This window comes from Scyliorhinus canicula, chromosome 18 (genome assembly GCF_902713615.1).
Source record: "Scyliorhinus canicula chromosome 18, sScyCan1.1, whole genome shotgun sequence".
NCBI classification, from domain to species: domain Eukaryota; kingdom Metazoa; phylum Chordata; class Chondrichthyes; order Carcharhiniformes; family Scyliorhinidae; genus Scyliorhinus; species Scyliorhinus canicula.
Window position 1 is genome coordinate 41,488,947 of NC_052163.1, and position 19,453 is coordinate 41,508,399.

General features: G+C 44.0%; 1 protein-coding gene across 4 annotated transcripts in view; it reads left to right on the plus strand.

The window, feature by feature from the left end:
• llgl2 (LLGL scribble cell polarity complex component 2) overlaps window positions 1-19,453 on the plus strand; it is a 120,164-nt gene that overhangs the window by 60,141 nt on the left and 40,570 nt on the right. For all 4 annotated transcript variants that reach the window (XM_038776947.1, XM_038776950.1, XM_038776948.1 and 1 more), the window contains one exon: window positions 17,367-17,448. In XM_038776947.1, coding sequence (XP_038632875.1) covers window positions 17,367-17,448 — 82 coding nt within the window. The remainder of the gene's footprint in view (window positions 1-17,366; window positions 17,449-19,453) is intronic.

Sequence of the window (19,453 nt, forward strand, 5' to 3'; positions counted from 1 at the left end):
AACAGGTTGGAGGAGTCCTAACCACGCACATGTTCTGGCCTTGTGCAAAATTGTCGGAATTTTTGGAGTCCTTTTTGGGGACAGTGTCGGAGATTTTGAGGGTAAAGGTGGCCCCCGAGCCCTTGGGTAGTGACATTTGGGGTATCGGATGATCCGGGAGTGCCGGAGAGGAGAGAGGCTGATGTTTTGGCCTTTGCCTCCCTGATAGCCAGGAGGAAGATTTTTGCGAGGGAGCTGCCAAGGAGGACGGCGTGGGTGGGTGACCTGTCGGAATTTCTGCATTTGGAGAAGATTAGGTTTGCCATCGGGGGTTGGCGGTGGGGTTCTATGCGAAGAGGAGGTCGTTCATCTTTTTCGAGAGTTTGTAATTGTCAAAGCGGGCGATGGGGGATTTTGTATTATAGATATAAAATGGGGCATATAGGGCGGCATGGTGGGTGGGTTGTTTATAATGAGAATTGTATAATGGGTGTTGTGTTTTGTTAATAAAATGGAAAATGTCCTGAATAAAAATATATTTTTAAAAAAGATCACCCATAATTGTATTGAATAGCGGAGCAGCTAGTGGGACCAAGTGGTTTCCTCCTCCTATTACTCATTTTGTGTTCTTGGATTTCCTGTGGGGTGAATGTGACCTGGGAATAAGGCATAAGAAATAGAAGCTGGTGTAAGCCATTCAGCTCCTCGAGCCTGCTCCACCATTCACTACGATCATGGCTAATCATTCACCACATCTACAACTTCCAACACTATTCCAGTGGCCCTTAATTCTCTTATCAATCAGTCTCTGACTTTACTATTCACAATTAGCACCTTTTGGGGTAAAGAATTCCAAAGATTCACAACTCAGTCAAGAAATTTCCCCTGATCTCGCCTTAATGGCTGACCTTTATTCTGAGACTGAGAACCCAAATGCTAGAGAGGAAAACATCCTCCCATCATCTCGTCTGTCTAAAACCATAATTCTGTTTCAATTAGATTCACTCCTAATTCTTCTAACATCCAGGGAATATCTACCTAATCTCTCCTTGGAACAATCCCCTCATCCCAGGAATCAGCCTAATGAACCTTCCTTGCACACCCTCTGTTGCAAGAATGTCCTTGTGTAAGGAAATCAAAATAATACTCCAGGTATGGCCTGACTAAGGCCCTTCAAAATTGTATTAATACTGCTTTATTCTCCTTGATTCCTTTTCTCTACGTATTCCATCTGAAATGTTCTTGCCACTCGCCTTGACCTGTCTAAATCTTTTTGTCGGCCTTTGCGTCTTTCTCGGATCTTGCTTTCCCACCTAAGCTTGTGTCTGCTGTCATGGAAGTGTCCCTTTAAGAAATGTTTTTGTCTTATCTCATGGCTTCAGTGATGTCATTGTGTGGGTGGAGCTGGGCTGTGGCTCTGGGAGTTGGTTTTACTTTTGCTTGGTTTGGGGCTTGTGTGTGGCTCTGAGTTTTTGCTTTCACTTTCCCATTTGGCTGCTGTGCTCAGAAAAATAAGTATCTTGGCCTGTCTCTCTATCTTCAGTTTAAAAGCTGTTTCCTGATTACTTGATAACTTAAAAGAAATAATTGCTTTCTGGAAGGAATTCAAACCTGCTGTTCTGGAAAGGAAATGGGAGCATCCATACCAGGTCTAGAGTGTTGTGTGCTGGGCTACACCTTTGAAAAGGGGGTACTGTTTTATGGGTTCTTGTTATTAAATTGGAACAGTTAAAGGGAGGAATTTTTTATGGGTTATATATAGATTACTGCAGCTGTGTGGGGTATTTATGTTTGTAGTTGATAATGTGTGTTTATAAAAATGTTAACTACATTCATAGACTAAAACTTGTTTTTGATTAAAAGTACTTAAGGCCTCTGTTGAATAGCACCTGAAAGGCAGGCCCTCGTACTCATCATAACAAAAATTGATAAAACCGTAGTAGGTCAGGTGAACTCCATGATATACTTTGGAGTTTTCTAAACACATGCCCATAACACTGCTGACTCTGTCCCTCAGTTAAATTATTGATACAGATTGTACGTAGCTGTGGCCAAGTTCTGATTTTTGCTAAACCCCACTTGTTGCTGCCTACAAATTTGTACAGTAAGAAGTCTTACAACACCAGGTTAAAGTCCAACAGGTCTGTTTCAAACATGAGCTTTCAGAGCACTGCTCTTTCCTCAGGTCAATTTTATGCCATAACCTCTTGAATAGCACCTTGTTTAATACTTACTGAAATTTCAAATATGCTACATCCTCTCTCATCAGTCACAGTCTATTCCTTCACACTTTGGGAAAGAGATGCAGGATTAGAATAGAATTGCTAAAGACTAATTATCGGCGAAGTAAGGAGAAACCGTGTAAGGAGAATCAACAGAAACTGAACCTTTCCAACCAGTGCAATATACTGAGGATAACAATGGGATGACTAAAGGAAGACAGTCAGAATGTTGACTGATGATGCACTTGGAGGAGGCAACTTTTAGAGGAGGGAACGCATAATTGTTGCATATAAAAAGTATTTTTTTTTAAATGTTTGCCAATGGCTGTCTACTGTCATATCTCTTGCTTCCCAATCTATTGTAACCAAATTGCCTCTTGGCTTTCTAAGGCTCCTAGTTTTGGACTTAACAAAATTATTTTTGGACTCAGTGATCACTCTTTCCCAGTGACTCGTTCATAACAAGTTTAGATATGATCTTGTCTCCATGCACAAAACTAGATCTAAAATAGTCTCGTTGATTCCTTTAGATCTAATCTAAAAGAAAAACTACTTTGAATGCTTTCATCTCCACTCTGGCTGCAAATTTTGTAGCCCCTTTTTTGTGTTCCCCCCCCCCCCCCCCCCCACCACACACACACACACACACTCCACCCTGCACATCATAGGGCTTGTTTAGTAGTTTTCATTTAACTTGATTGGAATTTTCTGTAAGTTGTATAAATCTTGAAAGAACATAACAGCAGAAGAGTTGGAGCACATGCTGCACACTACCTTAACACAGGGCAGTCCAATGTAGCGCTGAGCTCCACAGACCAACGAGGTTCCCCCAACTTCAATTCCTGGTCTGTACCATCTTGGGTTATGTGAAACTTGGAGGCAGTAATTGCTTCCTCATGTTTGAGGTAGCAGAGTGGGTGGAGAGAGAGGGGGGCTATGTGGATATCTGGTGAGCGTGACACAAGGATTTCCTCTCATTTCTTACCAGCTCTCACTTCCCCTCCTGTCTAGCCACCGGCCTACTTGGCAGCTCCTCACTCAACCTTTGCCCCAAACATCTGTCACTCCTCATCTTCTCCCTACCCTGTTTCTGTCCAACGTCAGCTCTACCATCAGAACATTCTTCTGCTTCTTTGAGCCTCTTCCCAGTGCTCCAGTACAACACTCTATAACAATGTTTATTTAACCACTGCTCCCTCTGCCACTATTTCATAACCCATCCTCTCCAGCTCTTCTTCCAGTCTCTCCATCTCTTCCTCCAGTCTCTCCATCAATCCTTCCCAGCCCCATTCCTCATCTGTGTTGACCTCCCTTTGATTTCACCTTAATAATAATAATAATAATAATAATAATAATTGCTTATTGTCACAAGTAGGCTTCAATGAAGTTACTGTGAAAAGCCCCTAGTCGCCACATTCCGGCGCCTGTTCGGGGAGGCCAGTACGGGAATTTGGCCGAAAGTTAGCCAATCTGCACTATCCATCCTAGCCCACCCTGAGCCATATGCTGGGCTCTGTACAGTACATCATGTCATCCTGCTCTGGAAATGTACGTGTGTGATGTCTGCCTGTCCCAGTGTATCCAGTGTGCCTCTGAAGTGATTTCACTCCTTCCTGCTAGGCACCATCCTTGGATTGCATGTATTTTTCATTTTGCTGCTGTTCAGTGACATCATTTCTTAAAATAGATTAAACGTCTGCATGTGCAATATCAGCTGGCATTCTTCTCCCCATCTTCCATAGTACCTCTGCTTTGAAGTCTAATCAGTTGTGGATGAGCTGGAATTTCCTTCCATTAAATTAATGCCATTGTTCTGGTTTCCAACGAAACCATGCGCTTGGCTCATTGACTCCCTGTCCTTCACTGAAACGTTGTACTTAAAACCCAATAACTTTTCCGTCGGAGTGAACAATTACTTCTAATTGCATAACCATTGTCATCTCTATCCATACCGCAAAACCCTAATCCAAACCTGCACCATCTCCTGAACCCATCACTTATCCTTCCCACACCAATCCATTCCCATTCTTGCAGACCTACAATGGCTCCCACCCCTAGTGGATCACGTTTAAAATTCCGCTCTCTCCCCTCCAACCCACCTTGGTCTCTGCAACTTTCTTGCAACTTTCTTCAACATTGTATCTCATTATGTTACTGACCCAAAGGACATTGCTTCCTCCCCCACCCAACCCTTGCTGGTGGCAGTGCCCACAGCTTGCTCAGCGCCATCCTTCAGAACTCTCTTTCACAAATCTCATGTCTCTTGAACCTATTTTGGAATCCAAATTTTCAGTCCCCTTTTGTTAATGTTCTTTCATTCCCTGGAGAGCTTGGAGATATATTCTACATTAAAGACTCTATAAATGTTTATGTCACTGTGACTGTTTACAGCCCGGTGTATTGGAGCCAAAACAGGATTCCTCTTAGCTTGTTCTCTTGTCAACAGGTGAACATTTGACTTGGGATAAACTTGAGTGAGACCTTGTGGGAGGCAGTTTGTACCCCAAGTATCAACGCCTTGAGGGAAGGGGGGGGGGGGGGATAAATTTTTTAAATCCAGGTCCAGGTGAATTGACCCCCAACAATAATGCTGTATCTAATCAGCAGTGCAAGCATTAATGTGTATTGCTGCATGAACTCCATGAAAGGAAAAGTGGGTGGATGATTCTCAGACCGGTTAATAACTGAACAGTTCTCCAAGGTTTACTGAATGCCCCGTTGACCTAAAAATGTTGTATTTAATTTGATTTGCATCTCCATACATGTACAGCACTCAACAGAAGCAAGTGGGTGGGTGACTCCATCCCGTAGTACTCAAACAGGGTAACCAAGGAGTCATCAAAATCATCTAAAAATCTAAAATGTAGCTGAGGTCAGCAGTTGTGAAGAGTATCTTACTATTTGTACTTTGTCTTGTCCCATCTGTAATAGCTTTGTGGATAAAATGTGTGAACCATTTATAGGATGTTGACCTGTGGTTGGCACCTTTCACATCAGTACTGCTGATTGTCCTCATCTGCACATAACCCTTGAAACAGAGAGTTGGGTGGCGCAGGTGACAGCGGGGAACCCAGAAGAGACAACAGAGTGGGACTGGGGTGATACAGGGAAAAATTAACTGAACAAAAGGCTACCTTTAATGATAGCGTCTGGGCACAGATCATGTAAATTCCAACAAAAGAGAAGTAGGACAAATCAGTCTGGAACTCCCTGGATGGCAAAACAGATCGAGATTAACATTTCTATGAAGCAGAAAAAGTGCTTGCGAGAAATGTCAGGTGGATAATACAACCGAAAACCAGTCCAAATATATAAGAGTCAGAGGGTAATTAAAAAAGCAAAGAGGGAGTATGAAAAGACTGACATCTCCTGATTCTCAGCTGTACCCTCTTTTTGGCAATATTATTAGGCACATGATGGATAATTATTTTTCCATGGAATTTTTACTTATCAAATATATTAATAGTGAATTATGAAACATTTCTTTAAAATTCGCCACTGTTCATACAGTAATACCTTTTAATTTAATTTTCCAGTCTATCTTGGCCAATTTGTTTATCAAACCTATTTATTGAGCTTTATTTAAGTTGTGAGATTTAAGACTTGTGCCTGTCACTGTCAAACTCTATGCGAGATTCATCATATTATGGGTCACTGTTCCGCAGAGGATCCTTTACTATGAAATTAAAATTATTAATTAACCCTGTCTCATTACAGAGGATTGTTAAATAGTCTCATCTTTAGCTGGTTCCATGTCAAATTCATTGTTCAATGTAACTGTCTCAAATGCATTCTCTGAATTTGTCCTCCAAATGATCTCTTGCCAATTTGATTTCTCCAGTCTAGATGAACATTAAATGTTGTAAAAATTTGGGCCAGAACAAAATTCAGAGATTGCCAGTATCTTTGGTCAATTTAACTTTGTATCCCAAATCCGCGATTTATATGGTATTGCTGAGCTGACCTTTTTATTTGTTATTTTACTGGGTGTGGGAGCCTTTGGCTAGGCCAACATTTACTACTCACCCCTAAAAGCCCTTGAGAAGGTGGTGGTGAGGCGTCACCTTGAACCACTGCAACCCATCTATTGCTAATCCACTCAAAGTGCTGTTAGGAAGGGAGGAAGTTCCAGGTTTGTGACAGTGAAGGAACAATGGCATAGTTCCAAATCAGGATGATGCGCGGTTTGGAGGTGAACTTGCAAGTGGTGGTATTTCCGTATATCTGCTTTCCTTGTCCTTCTGACTTGTAGTGGTACTGGGTTTGGAAGGTGCTGTCCAAGGAACCTTGGTGAGTTGTTGCAGTGCACCCTGTAGATGGTACACATTACTGCCACTGTGTGTTGATGATGGATGGAGTGAATGTTTGTGGATGAGATAACAATCAAGTAGGCTTCTTTGTCCTGGTATCGCATTTTTTGAATGTTGTTGGAGCTGCCCTCATTCAGGCAAGTGGAGACTATTCAATCACACTCTTGACTTATGCTTGTAGATGGTGGACAGGCTTTGGAGAGTCAGGCGGTGAGTTATGCACCACAGAACCCGAGCCCCTGACCTTTGCTGACCATGTGGGCACTGACTGCTTCAGTATCTCAGTTGGCTGGACGACTGATTTGTGATGCAGAGCGACGCCGACAGGGCGGGTTCAATTCCTGTACTGGTTGAGGTTATTCATGAAGGCTCCACCTTTTCAAACTTGACGCTCACCTGAGGTGTAGTGACCCTCTGGTTAAATCAGCACCAGCTCTCAAAGGATAGAGCATCCTATGGGGCTGTGGTGATATTTAGATTGCCAGACAGCACGAGGGTATCCTCAATGTGAAGACAGGACTTTGTCTCCATAGTACTATGCGATGCTCGCTCCTACCGCTACTGTCACGGGCAGATGTATTGGTGGTGGGTAGATTGGTGAAGATTAGGTCAAGTAAGTTTTTCCCTCTTGGTTGCATCACCAACTGCCAGAGAACTTGTCTAGCAGCCATGCCCTTTAGGACTCAGCTAGCTCGATCTGTAGTGATGTGGCCAAGCCACTCTTGGTGATGGACATTCAAGTCTCCCTCTCCCACCCAGAGTGCATTCTTTTCTCATGCCACTGAGTGGTCTTCAACATGGAGGAATATTGATTCATCAGCTGAGAGGGGACAGTATGCAGTAATCAGCAGGCCCCCCCCCCCTTCCCGACCTGATACCATCCGACTTCATGGGAGTCTAGAGTCATGTTGAGGTCTCCCAAGGGAACTCTCCCGACTGTAGACCACTGTGCCATCACCTCTGGTGGGCCTGTCCTGATGGTGGGACGAGACAGAGACCAGGATGGTGATAGTGGTGTCTGGGATGTTGTCTGCAAAGATTGATTCGATGAGTTATGATTGTGAGGCTGACTGTGAGACCGTTCTCTCAATTTTGGCACTTTACAGGGCCATTGTCAGTTCCCATGCCTCGGCCAATTGCTTTATCCAGTTTCATTCCTTTTAGACTAGCAGTTTGCTGGGCCATTTCAGAGGGCAGTTAAGAGTTAACCACATGGCTGTGGGTCTGGAGTCACATAGTACAGACCAGGTAAGATCAGCAGATTTTCTCCCATGAAGGATATGAGTGAGTTTTATGTCAGGTGATAATGGTTTCACCATTACTGAGACTAGATTTTAATTCCAGAATTATTGATTGAATTCAAATTCCGCCAGTCGCTATGATGGGGTTTGAACCCATATCTCCAGAGAAGGGTGGACTCCCAGTCCAATGGATTATTAGCCAAATGACATTATCACTGCCGTTGTAAGGTACAATCAAATGATGGCGACAACCAGGTGCAGTGAATCAGGAGAATTCATTAAGCAAGAATAGTAAATGGTTAACCCTCAAAGGCCATGGGCCCTCTTCTTGCTAATACCACAGTCAAAGTCTTTCTCTTCATTCTGGTTGCGGCTATGTCTTCAGGAAAGTTGTCACCATAGCAGAGATGGTGGTGATTGTGTCAACAATGTCTAGGAAATTAGTGATATTTCCCTAATTCTGAACGTCCTTGTGCCATTTTTGGACAGTTATATTAACCTTTCCACTTGGTTGAAAGTTAGATCAGTTGCTTTCTCTTCCCATCTTCATGACCGACCAGTAACTGAAAACGAATGTTAATTTCTTGTATTCATTGCTATCTCTTGATGTTACAGTTGGCCTTCATATGCGTCAAAGATAAATTAGGAGAAATAAGCAAAGAAGTTTTTTTAAATAGCTCACTCTATTGATTTGTACTTAAATGATCAATATGTTAGAAAACTCTTGTAATTTAAAAATGTATGTGTTGCTCCTTACCTTTATCACCTAAAAGGAGTGGAGTTGGGGGTGGTCATGCTGTGATTTCTTCGGAGGCCTTGAGTGTGCCTTTAAAACAAAGAGGTGCTGTCTGTGAACACTCCAGACAAGCTAACTTTTATCAGCAAGGCTGTTCTCTCAACGTACTGACAGCCTTGAGCCTCACAGCTGCAATTGCTAGCAGCCTGATCAACTTAATCATTTAATTATCCCTCTCTCAGCAAGCAAGAACTTAAGCTAACCTAGCTAATCTTAGTAAAGTGTGGTTAGTATGAGATCCCCAAATGTTAGTTCTAATTAATATAAAATCCTAAAATTGAAGTATTATCAATATCTTGTAGTACCACCCAAAATTGTTGTTTTATGTTTCTTACAAATTTCTCTAATTTATTGATTAATTATACTCTTAGATAAAATATTATTGGTAGGGGGCTCATAAAATGAACCCACCAGTGTTTTCTTTTAATTATATTTTTATTAAGAGTTCTTCCATTTTGCAAACAATATAACACACCCTCGAAACTGATACAGTACAGCAGGATCAATGTTGGGAGGAAACCAACACAGTTGGTTCAGTAAACCCGACGCTGCCACATATACAAAAAGTAGAGAAGACAAGTAATAGGGTGGTGTGATAAGAGGATAAAGCCATGAAAACATGGCAAAGTGGTACACACTCCCGCGTCTAGTATATTTGAGGCGGTACTACATAACCTGTGCAAAGTCTTATAGAAGTCAGAAGCTACAGAGCCTGTGCATTGAGATTGGGGCCCCATACTTTTTGGCATGCATTGATTTGGGTCGGAGTATACAGGTTACACATTCCATTGGGATGCAATCCATAATAATTTTGTGCCAATTCTGAGCAGAAGGAGGCTTATCACTAATCCAGGAACAAAGGATACTCTTCTGTGCTGCAAATGTTAGGATATTGTATAGCTATTTCCCATTGGCGTCAATTATCTTTGTCTGGGAGCCCCAGAACTAAGAACAAAGGAGCAAACTCTTGAGACCGTATCAAATATCTTCTCAAGCTCTTGAGTACGCCCAACCAGTAGGATTTAACTTTGACACAGGACCAGATACAATCTGTACAGTTTCCTCTCACGCTAGTTTGCTTTTTTGGCACATTGAGGGTATGACGGGGTCTATCCTGTGTCTTAAGCTTGGTGTAACATGCAGACGGTACAATATTTTCCATTGCAGTTTTCCCAAATAGTGCCCCAGGTTTCTTCATCAATATTGACTGCGAGATCTTTGCCTCAAGATCGCAGAGTCTCTAGCACGTTCGTACAGGATCGAGAACATGTGGCATGAAACTTGCTAATTAATTGCTTCGGTTCTGTAGATAACAGATTTCTTTCCACTGGGGAGACACTAGCATCATGTTGCAAAGATATCTTTGTGGATATCTGAAAAAGGAGTATCTTGGGACATCATCATATTGCCACAGTTGTTCAAAAGATACCAAGGAAGCGCACCTAAGCATTTCCCCCAGCCTAATACATCCCTTTTGCTTCCAAATATCAAAACCATGGGGCGGGATTCTCCCATTCGGCGGCAGAGGGTCCACACCGTCGGAAACGCCGTCGCATTCACGACGGCGCGAACGGGCCACTGGGAGTACCCTGGCCCCCACAGGGGACCAGTACGGCACTGGAGCAGTTCGCGCCACTCCAGCCTCCCATTCCGGCACGAACTGTGTGCTGCCGGATCCGTGCATGCGCAGTGGCGCCGGTGTCATTGAGGACATGCGCAGTGGCGCCGGCGGCAACCCCCGCATGTGCGGTGGCCTCCCTCAATGCGCCGGCCCCGACGCAATATGGTGCGGGAATTCAGGCGCGCAAGAAAATAGGCCCGGGGAGCGAGAGGCTGACCCACCGATCGGTGGGCCCCGATCGAGGGCCAGGCTCCATCGGAGGCCCCCCACGGTGTCGGAGCCCCCCAACCGTGCGCGCAGAGCTCCCGTCGACTGCGACCAGGTGTGGATGGCGCCGGTGGGACTCTGCCTTTTTAGAGCAGCCGCTCGGCCCATCCAGGCCAGAGAATCGGCAGAGCAACCGGCTCCAATGCTCCGCGGAGAATCACGTGCCAGCGCGTGGCCCGGTTGTGGGGATTCTCCGGCCTGGCGCAGAGCTGGTAGAATCTCACCCATGATCTATAAGACCTGGTGGTAAATCTGGGTTACACTGAATGGGAGGGAGAGCGCAAGTCAAGTTCAATCTACCTGCCAACTCGCATGCTCTTGAGGGTTGATTATTGAATTCCCACACTTGTTCAGCACAGTCCAAAAATCCCAATGAAACAACCAAGCTTATAAGGAGTATTCAGACTGGCCAACTTTAAATGGAGGTGTAGTTCCCTCTTACCCATTCTCGGACAAATCTAAGGCTAATTGATACATCTTAATACTCGGGGGTGGGTGCCTGATAGAGTTGCCAGAACGAAGGGGTGATAGAAATGCCCAAATTAGTAAACCCTGAAAGGGACCATCTAAAGGGGAACAAGGGAGGAAGACACCCGATCAGAACGTTGCCAAGCTGCGTACATGTTCACGGGGCTGGCTAACATCCCCTGGGTGTTCGGAGGTTGGTTGCTGGGTCTGTGGTGTTTCCTCTCGCAGTGTTCAAGCACAGTGTCCATGCATGTGATTGGGATGCTACCAATGAGCCCCACATGTGGGCACACCCACCTGCGCTGATCCAGATTCCTTATTTAGGCCTCCTACTTATTGCCTAAACAATCTGTATCCCTCCACTTGTGAGGTGTGAAATGGTCACTTAACCACGATTACCCATTCCCTATTAGCAATAGCCTTCAGCTGCACATCCAAAGTAATAACAATAATAATCGCTTATTGTCACAAGTAGGCTTCAATGAAGTTACTGTGAAAAGCCCCTAGTCGCCACATTCCGGCGCCTGTTCGGGGAGGCTGGTACGGGAATTGAGCCTGCGCTGCTGCCTTGTTCTGCATTACAAACCAGCTGTTTAGCGTAGTGTACTAAACCAAGCCCTCTGCGGCCGGTGGGGGCAGACAGGCAGGGACTAGGGCTGCCCCTGTAACGGGAACACACAATCCACAGGTTGGTGTGGGGAACGTGTGCGTGGTTGTCTGCCCGCCCCACCCCCCCCTTGAGCACAGAGGGAGTGCTAGTAAGCCCAGTGCCCCAGGGCTCATTGCCTGTGAGCAAAGATGGCTGCTCTCCTCCTAGGATCCCTGCTGCAGCACTTCCGCCAGATTCATGCTTTTCAAAAGGAGTACTAATCGGCGCCAGATTGACCACTTGCTGCGGAGGTCGCTGGATCACAGGAAGCCTTTGGATATGGGGTGGCACCCATTAATTTGATGGAAATAGGGCTTAAGTTGTGATTATTGGTTTCTCACCACGCTATGGCGGGATCCTGATTTCGCCCACGGGAGGAGCAGGCCAGTTGCATCGGCAACTGTTTGGCGCCCGGCACAGTTCTCGTTTTTGACCTCTCCTGCTATTCAATGGCCTCCTCTCGCTCAAGCGAAACGAGGCAACTGAATTGCACCCCATATATGCTGACGATCTGTTTATATAAATTGACATAGAAGTTTTAAATACCCTATCAATATCCTCCGTCTTAACATCCTATTACCCTTGGAATCTAGCATAGAGGCAGTAGCCCTGGTGTCCACCACCTTAGTAAGGAAAACCAAATACCTACTCAATTTATTTCCAAACTTGGATAGTTTTTGTTTGGCAAACTTTAAGCTCCTCTCGGTATGTTGAGTCAGCAAGGAGTCCAGTGCCATTCGGATTGCTTTAATTTCTCTCAGCACTGAATGGCTAAGATTCCTGCCATACTCCCCCGCTGTTTCGGCTAATTTTACTTCAAGCTGGCACTGATGCTTCAGCATTTTACGCTTTTGGCAACCATATTCAAACTGACCAAGCCCCTTGAAAAGGCCTTGCAGGTTTTCCATAGGATTGAACGGTTTGGGGGCGGCACACTGGTGCAGTGGTTAGCACTGCTGCCAAATGGCGCTGAGGACCTGGGTTCGTTCTGGCCACGGGTCGCATGCGATGTTTGCACATTCTCCCCATGTCTGAGTGGATCTCACCCACAAAACCCAGGATAGATGTATTGGCCACGCTAAATTGCTCCTTAATAAAACAAAAAGATTGAAGGGTTTAGTTCAGAGTGAGAATTGACTGAATAGAAGAGATCAAATTTGGTCATAGTATGAGATAAAGTTATGATCCTTAAGCAGAGTTGCGAAAATCTCCAATACATAGACATAGGATAAATCCCCCCCCCCCCCCCCCCGAGTAAAAATTCCAAGAACGGATCATGATTGGAGACCACAATACGACCAATAGAGCATGAGACCACTGAATATAATATTGTTTTGGATATGAAAAAATGATCAATTCTAGTATTACCTTGGTGGAGAGTGGAGAAAAAGGTGAACTCTATCTTTGGGATGCAATGTTCTCCAAACATTCTAGTATCCCATATCCTTTCCCCTTAGTGTACAAAGGTGTACAGGTTAAGTGGGGTTATGTTGCTAGGACGGGCCTAGGTCAGGTGCTATTTCAGATGGTTGGTGCAGACTTGATGGGCCGAATGGCCTCCCCTGCACTTTAGGATTCCTATGGTTCGTATTGGTGTTAATACAGTTCTCCAGTCTCAAAAGCACATTTTTATGAACTAAAATCGGAAACCCCCAGCTACTAGTTGAGAATGAGGCAAAAAGCACCTGCTCTCCCCAATCCAGCTTCGATCTCTGTCCTCCTTCTCATCAAAATTAGTTTCTTGCACAAAGCTATGTCAAGTTTCTCCTTTTTTAAGGAAAGACAGAATCTTTTTTTAAATTTTAATAAGATGATGCATCCCCCATACATTCCAGGAGGAGAGCTTCAATGTAGCTACTGCCATTGCTTATCAGCCAAAGAGAGTATTGGATATTGACACATGTCTTATCAGCCAAGGATTTTCCCATCCTGCTTAGGCGTGCACTGCAGTAACTCACCAAGGTTCCTTAGACAGCACCTTCCAAACCCACAACCACTACCATCTAGAAGGACAAAAGCAGCAGATACCTGGGAACCCCACCACCTGGAGGTCCCCCTCCAAGTCACTCACCACCCTGACTTGGAAATATATCACAGTTCCTTCACTGTCACTGGGATAAAATCCTGGAACTCCCTCCCTAACAGCACTGTACTTGCACCTCAAGGACTGCAACGGTTCAAGAAGGCAACTCACCACCACCTTCTGAAGGGAACTAGGGATGGGCAATAAACAGTGATGCCCACATCCCGCAAATGAATTACAAAAAAAACACACTTTTCCCCCATCTCCAGCCATATTGGAAGCACTAGTGGCACATTATGAAATCTTTGTCTAAGATATGAGACTTGTCTGGAGCCCTAAAGGAACCAATTAATTATTCCTTGACCCCAAAATATATTTTTTTAAACACCTGAAACCAATAGCTCTAAGGGAGTTATCCTTTCCAAATATGAAGCCTATGGAAGGTTATAACTAACCTTCCATAATTACACCAAGGAGTCTTTCTCCTCAAAAGAGGAGACAAAATATGCCACAGAAAGGATGAGCAGAGAACGTCCTTTCTGCAATCTAATGCTTCCTATTGAGACTTAATCCACACACCCACCTCCCAACAGGAGAAGGAGCACGCTGAAGAATAATTTTTATCAAAGACAGATGGAAGTCTCTGCCATTCTTAAGGACAGGGTAGTGGTCAACTGCTAAATCATCCTTGTCAGAATGAAAAATGCCGATACAGAATCTGGAAAGAATTATAATGAATGGATAGAGTCTTGATTATACAGTGAACTACAGTGTGTAACTCCAAATTATTGCCTTCCATGGAGTTCACAAAAGCCAAGGCTTTAGCCGCATTGTTTTTTTTTTTTATGAATGTTTTTATTCAGTTTTCGTATTTTATATTGAACAAATTACAAATTGTTAGGAGAGAGAAACAAAAAAAAAACAAACAAAAACAAACACGCAAAAATTAACATACATATTTACAGGTAAGCATCTTTGTAGTAGTAACTGCGCCCCCCCCCCCCCCCTCAACATGTTTATTTAGCTTGGTTTTGGGCCTTAGCTAGCCATCGAACCCCCGTAACGAACCTGTAGCCCCCCCCCCCCCTCCCGCTACCTTCCCCCGACTATTCTTCCTCTTGTACATTGGCCACAAATAGGTCCCGGAACAGTTGCATGAATGGCTCCCACGTTCTGTGGAAGCCGTCGTCCGACCCTCGGATGGCAAATTTGATTTTCTCCATTTGGAGAGATTCCGAGAGGTCGGACAGCCAGTCCGCAGCTCTGGGCGGTGCTGCTGACCGCCAGCCAAACAGGATTCTACGGCGGGCGATCAGGGAGGCAAAGGCAAGGGCATCCGCCCTCCTCCCCAGGAATAGATCTGGCTGTTCTGAAACCCCGAAGACCGCCACTATCGGGCATGGCTCCACCCTCACTCCCACCACTTTGGACATTACCTCGAAGAAGGCTGTCCAGTACTCCACGAGACTGGGGCAAGACCAGAACATGTGGGCGTGGTTGGCCGGGCCTCTTTGGCACCGTTCACATCTGTCTTCCACCTCCGGGAAGAACCTACTCATACGGGTTCTTGTTAAGTGGGCTCTATGTACCACTTTTAGTTGCGTCAGGCTGAGCCTTGCGCACGTGGAGGTGGAGTTGACCCTATGCAGTGCTTCGCTCCAGAGTCCCCACCCTATCTCCATCCCCAGGTCGTCCTCCCATTTCCTCCTTGTTGCGTCCAGTACGGTGTCGTCCCTATCTACCAGTCGGTCATACATGTCACTACAGTTCCCTTTCTCTAGGATACTTGCGTCCAGTAGGTCTTCCAGTAGTGTCTGTCGTGGCGGTTGTGGGTACGTCCTTGTCTCCTTTCGTAGGAAGGTTTAGCCGCATTGTTGAATGTCTTTATAGAGTTGTCGGATGTCACCCTCTGTGTAGCAGGATACAGTATGGCATATTGCCCTCCAATGGCCTTCAAGCGTCTTCTAACTTCATCAAACCCCATGAGTCTCAGATGCATCGCCATCGAGAAATCTTGGAAAAAGAGACCTTTGCTCCCTCACAGAGCAAGGTCCTATTAAGTGCCTCTGTTGTTGGAGCCTCCAATACACTGCTGATCCTTGAAGTTATGAATACAGATAATTATGTGCCGGGGATGTTGGTTGGCCCTAGACCTCCGAGACAGGATACCATGTGCGCTTTCTAATTTAATGTGCTCAGTTTTCATTTCAAAATCAGGAAGTTCTCAAGGAATTTAACTGGCAGCTTGACCTCCACTCCTTCTGACAAACCAACAATCCGGACATTCTGCCTTCCAACCTCTGTTTTTCAGGTTATCAAGGAATTCTGACATGCCACGCAACTGCTTTTCCACGGATTATAAGCGGACCTCTACCGAGGAAGTTGTGTTTTTGACAGTACCTGTTCTCTTCTTCGCTTTGTCAAGTCTTTTACCAGTACTATAGTATGAGCACTGATATTTTGTGCTAACAGACAAAGTTTCTCATCAATGACCTCAATATTCGCAGTCACCAGTTGTAATGCCAGATCTGGAGCCTGTTAGCTCACTAAGTAGCCAGGTTGAGGAGCTGGCTCTACCGCAGTCACTTCTGACTGCTCCATATGTTAACTTCGTTATCAAGGCTACACCCAACCTTTTCCATTTTGTCTGTCCTCTCGATACATGAGTACCCTAGAATATTTAGCTCCTAATCTTGGTCATCAATAATTCCCATTTATCTTATTGTGCCATTAATTTGTCTATCTTATTGTAAAAGCGTCACAAAGTCTGATGAAATGTCTTTTAATTTTGATTTTTCACTCTTGTCATTAGCCCTGCTGTTTTGTAACTTGCCCTAATTGCAGCCTTCAAAGTCTCTCAAACCTAATTTAGTTGTTCCAGTAATTCTGAAAAATTGATAGGTTGGTCCATTAGCCCCATTCTATTGAGCTAGGATTAACAGTGAATCCATGTGAATTCCTTGTATTCTAATTTGGCAGTTTTCCTGAGGAAATATTTAACTACTGTCAAATGTTTCCAAGATTGGAGAAAATATTTGGGTACTAATGTGAGATCCGATTGCACTTGGAGACCGCACTTGTGTTGCGGTCTCACTGCCCCTTTGTGGGAGTAGAAAAGCTCTCCTAGTGAGCACTGTATCTGCTGTGGTCACGACTGCTTGTTTGCCTGGGAAACTTCACAACAAAAACCCTGTGTAATGATTTGAATTGATCTTTCTTATGTTGGCCTAACATTCAGTTCACAGCACAGAAGCAGGCTATTTGTAGGTATTTATGCGCCACAAGAGCTCCGTTCTGTGCTGTACATTTTACACCGGAGCTCACGGAAATTAGAAACCTTTCGGTTTGGAATTCACTGTATAATTGTAACTTGGTGAAGGGCTCGAGGGAGTGGCAAGTTCTGTAAGCTCTTTTTTAATACTGTCAGCATAACCTAATGATGTTCATTTTGTAAAGCCTGCTTTTAAGCTAAAATTCTATTTGATCACATTCTGGAAGCATAATCTCTTTGGCTTCAGAGCAATTTATAGGCACATTTTGCCCCTGAGCCCAATCATCTCCAAAGTCCAGTGGGGCTGAGCCCAGATTCTAGAGGCTTGGCATCACCCACGAATAAACAATGAGCTGTATTTAACAGCAGTGTGCTGGGAATGTCCTTTTCCAATTGAGTCCATGATTTCAGAAATGTAGAGTCCCATCTCTTCAGATCTGGCTTATGTTATGGAATACTTAAGAACTTATGTTTAATTATTATAAAATGGGTGTTGAGATCCTTGACGTGTGGCTCTAGCTATGGAGCACCGGAGGTGGAGATCATGGGTTTGCATGAGGAGAATGCAGCTGTTACGCAGATTCACTTCCTACCAGAACAGGTAATGTGTTCTTCTCTCTTTCTCCTTGGTGTTTTGTCACTTCATGTTCACATGTTCTTATTTCTCATCTCGCTGTTCTCTGATTGCATTGATTCCAAGGTTTTGTAGAATTGAGATCATGTCCATTTCACCTCTGATCCAAGAGGAATAGCATTACTGGACATTACTGGCGAGTATAAACTGGCATACCACTCCATTCTGTGCTGACCATTTTAAACCAGAGCTCACTGGAAGTTAGAAACCTTTTGGTTTGCAGTTCACTGTATAATTGTAACTTGGTGAAGGGCTTGAGGGAGTGGCAAATGCAGTAAGCCTTTTTCTGCAAACCAGTCATGGGAACATTAATTAGCCATTCATCCCCTCTAGTGTTCTGCCATTCAATGAGAGCGTGGTTGAGCATAAGTTCATATACATCCGTTGCTCCTTATCTTTTCATAGATTTTTGTTATCCAAAAACTATCAATCTCCATTTTAAAATTAACAATTGATCTAGCATCAATTGCCATTTATGGAAGAGTTTCAAATGTCTACCAAACTTTATATGTGGAAGCATTTTTAAAAATAAATTAGAGTACCCAATTCATTTTTTCCAATTAAGGAGAAATTTTACTGTGGCCAATCCACCGACCCTGCACATCTTTGGGCTATGGGGGCGAAACCCATGCAAACACGGGGTGAATGTGCAAACTCCACACAGACAGTGACCCAGAGCCGGGATCGAACCTGGGAACTCGGCGCCGTGAGGCAGCAGTGCTAACCACTGCACCACTGTGCTGCCCCTAGAAGTGTTTACTAACTGCATTTAGCTTTAATTTGTTAGTTTTTAAAACTTTCCCAATCCTCTGGCTTACCACTAACCTTTGCCACATTATCTGCTTTTTTTTCAGTTTAATGTTTCACTTCCTTAATAATTCACTTCCTTGGTTAACCATGGTTGATTTAATCACCTTCCTAGAATCCTTCTTCCTCACTGTTATAGGTCATGAGCTAGTTTCAGAAACGCCTAGCATTGCTAATCAACTGTCTTTCTTGCTAAACACCTTTTTCCTAGTCCATTGCAGTCAACTCTGCCCTCATTCTTTCTTTCTTTTATAATTACTCCTCTTTTATAATTACTCCTCTTTAAGTTTAGCACAGTTGTTTCTGACCCAGGTTTCGCACTTTCAAATTGAATGCTAAATTCTACCTTGCTATGTTCACTGTTTCCATGGGGATCTTTTACTCAAATAGTTTCTTAAACCTGCCTCATTACACATTACCTAATCCAAAATAGCCTGATCCCTGGTTGAATCGATAACATTTTTCTAGAGAACTGTCCCAGTTACACTCTTATGAATTCTTTCTCATAGCTACCTCTGCCAATTTGATTTTCTCAATCTACGTGGAGATGAGAGTCACCCGTGATTAAAGTCCTGCCTTTTTTACCTGCTTTTATTACCTTCTGATTTCTTCTCCGTACTACAGCGTAGCTATTGTTTGGCGGGCCGATAGACTACTCCCACCAATGCCTTCTCCTCTTCCCCTTTTTATTTCTTGCCCCAGCCATATTGATTCTACACTGTCTAATCCCAGATAATTTCTTGCTATTGTATTTATTCCATCTCGTACTAAAAAAGCTACCCTAAAACCCTTTCCTTCCTGCCTGTCCTTACAAAAAGTCACATCAATCCCCTGGCTTGACGGTAATGGAGGTATAGTGAGTATGAGGTTACAGATTTGGAAATTACCCCATTCTATTCTTTTTTGGCCCCAAGTCTCTCAATTGCCTACAATGACATTTATTTGTCACAGTTGTGCTAATTCACTTAAAATTAAACAGATATTAATAGATTGCTTTTATCTACACCACTTATAATGCAGCTTATCTTTGTCATCAGAAAGTTTGGTAAAGTTGACTCGATACTTAATCACCTAAGTGGTAAATAAATGCGTTGAATCATTGAAGCCCCAACACACATGCTCACTGGACTCATCCCGCCAATTAGAGGACCTATCCGTTATTCTT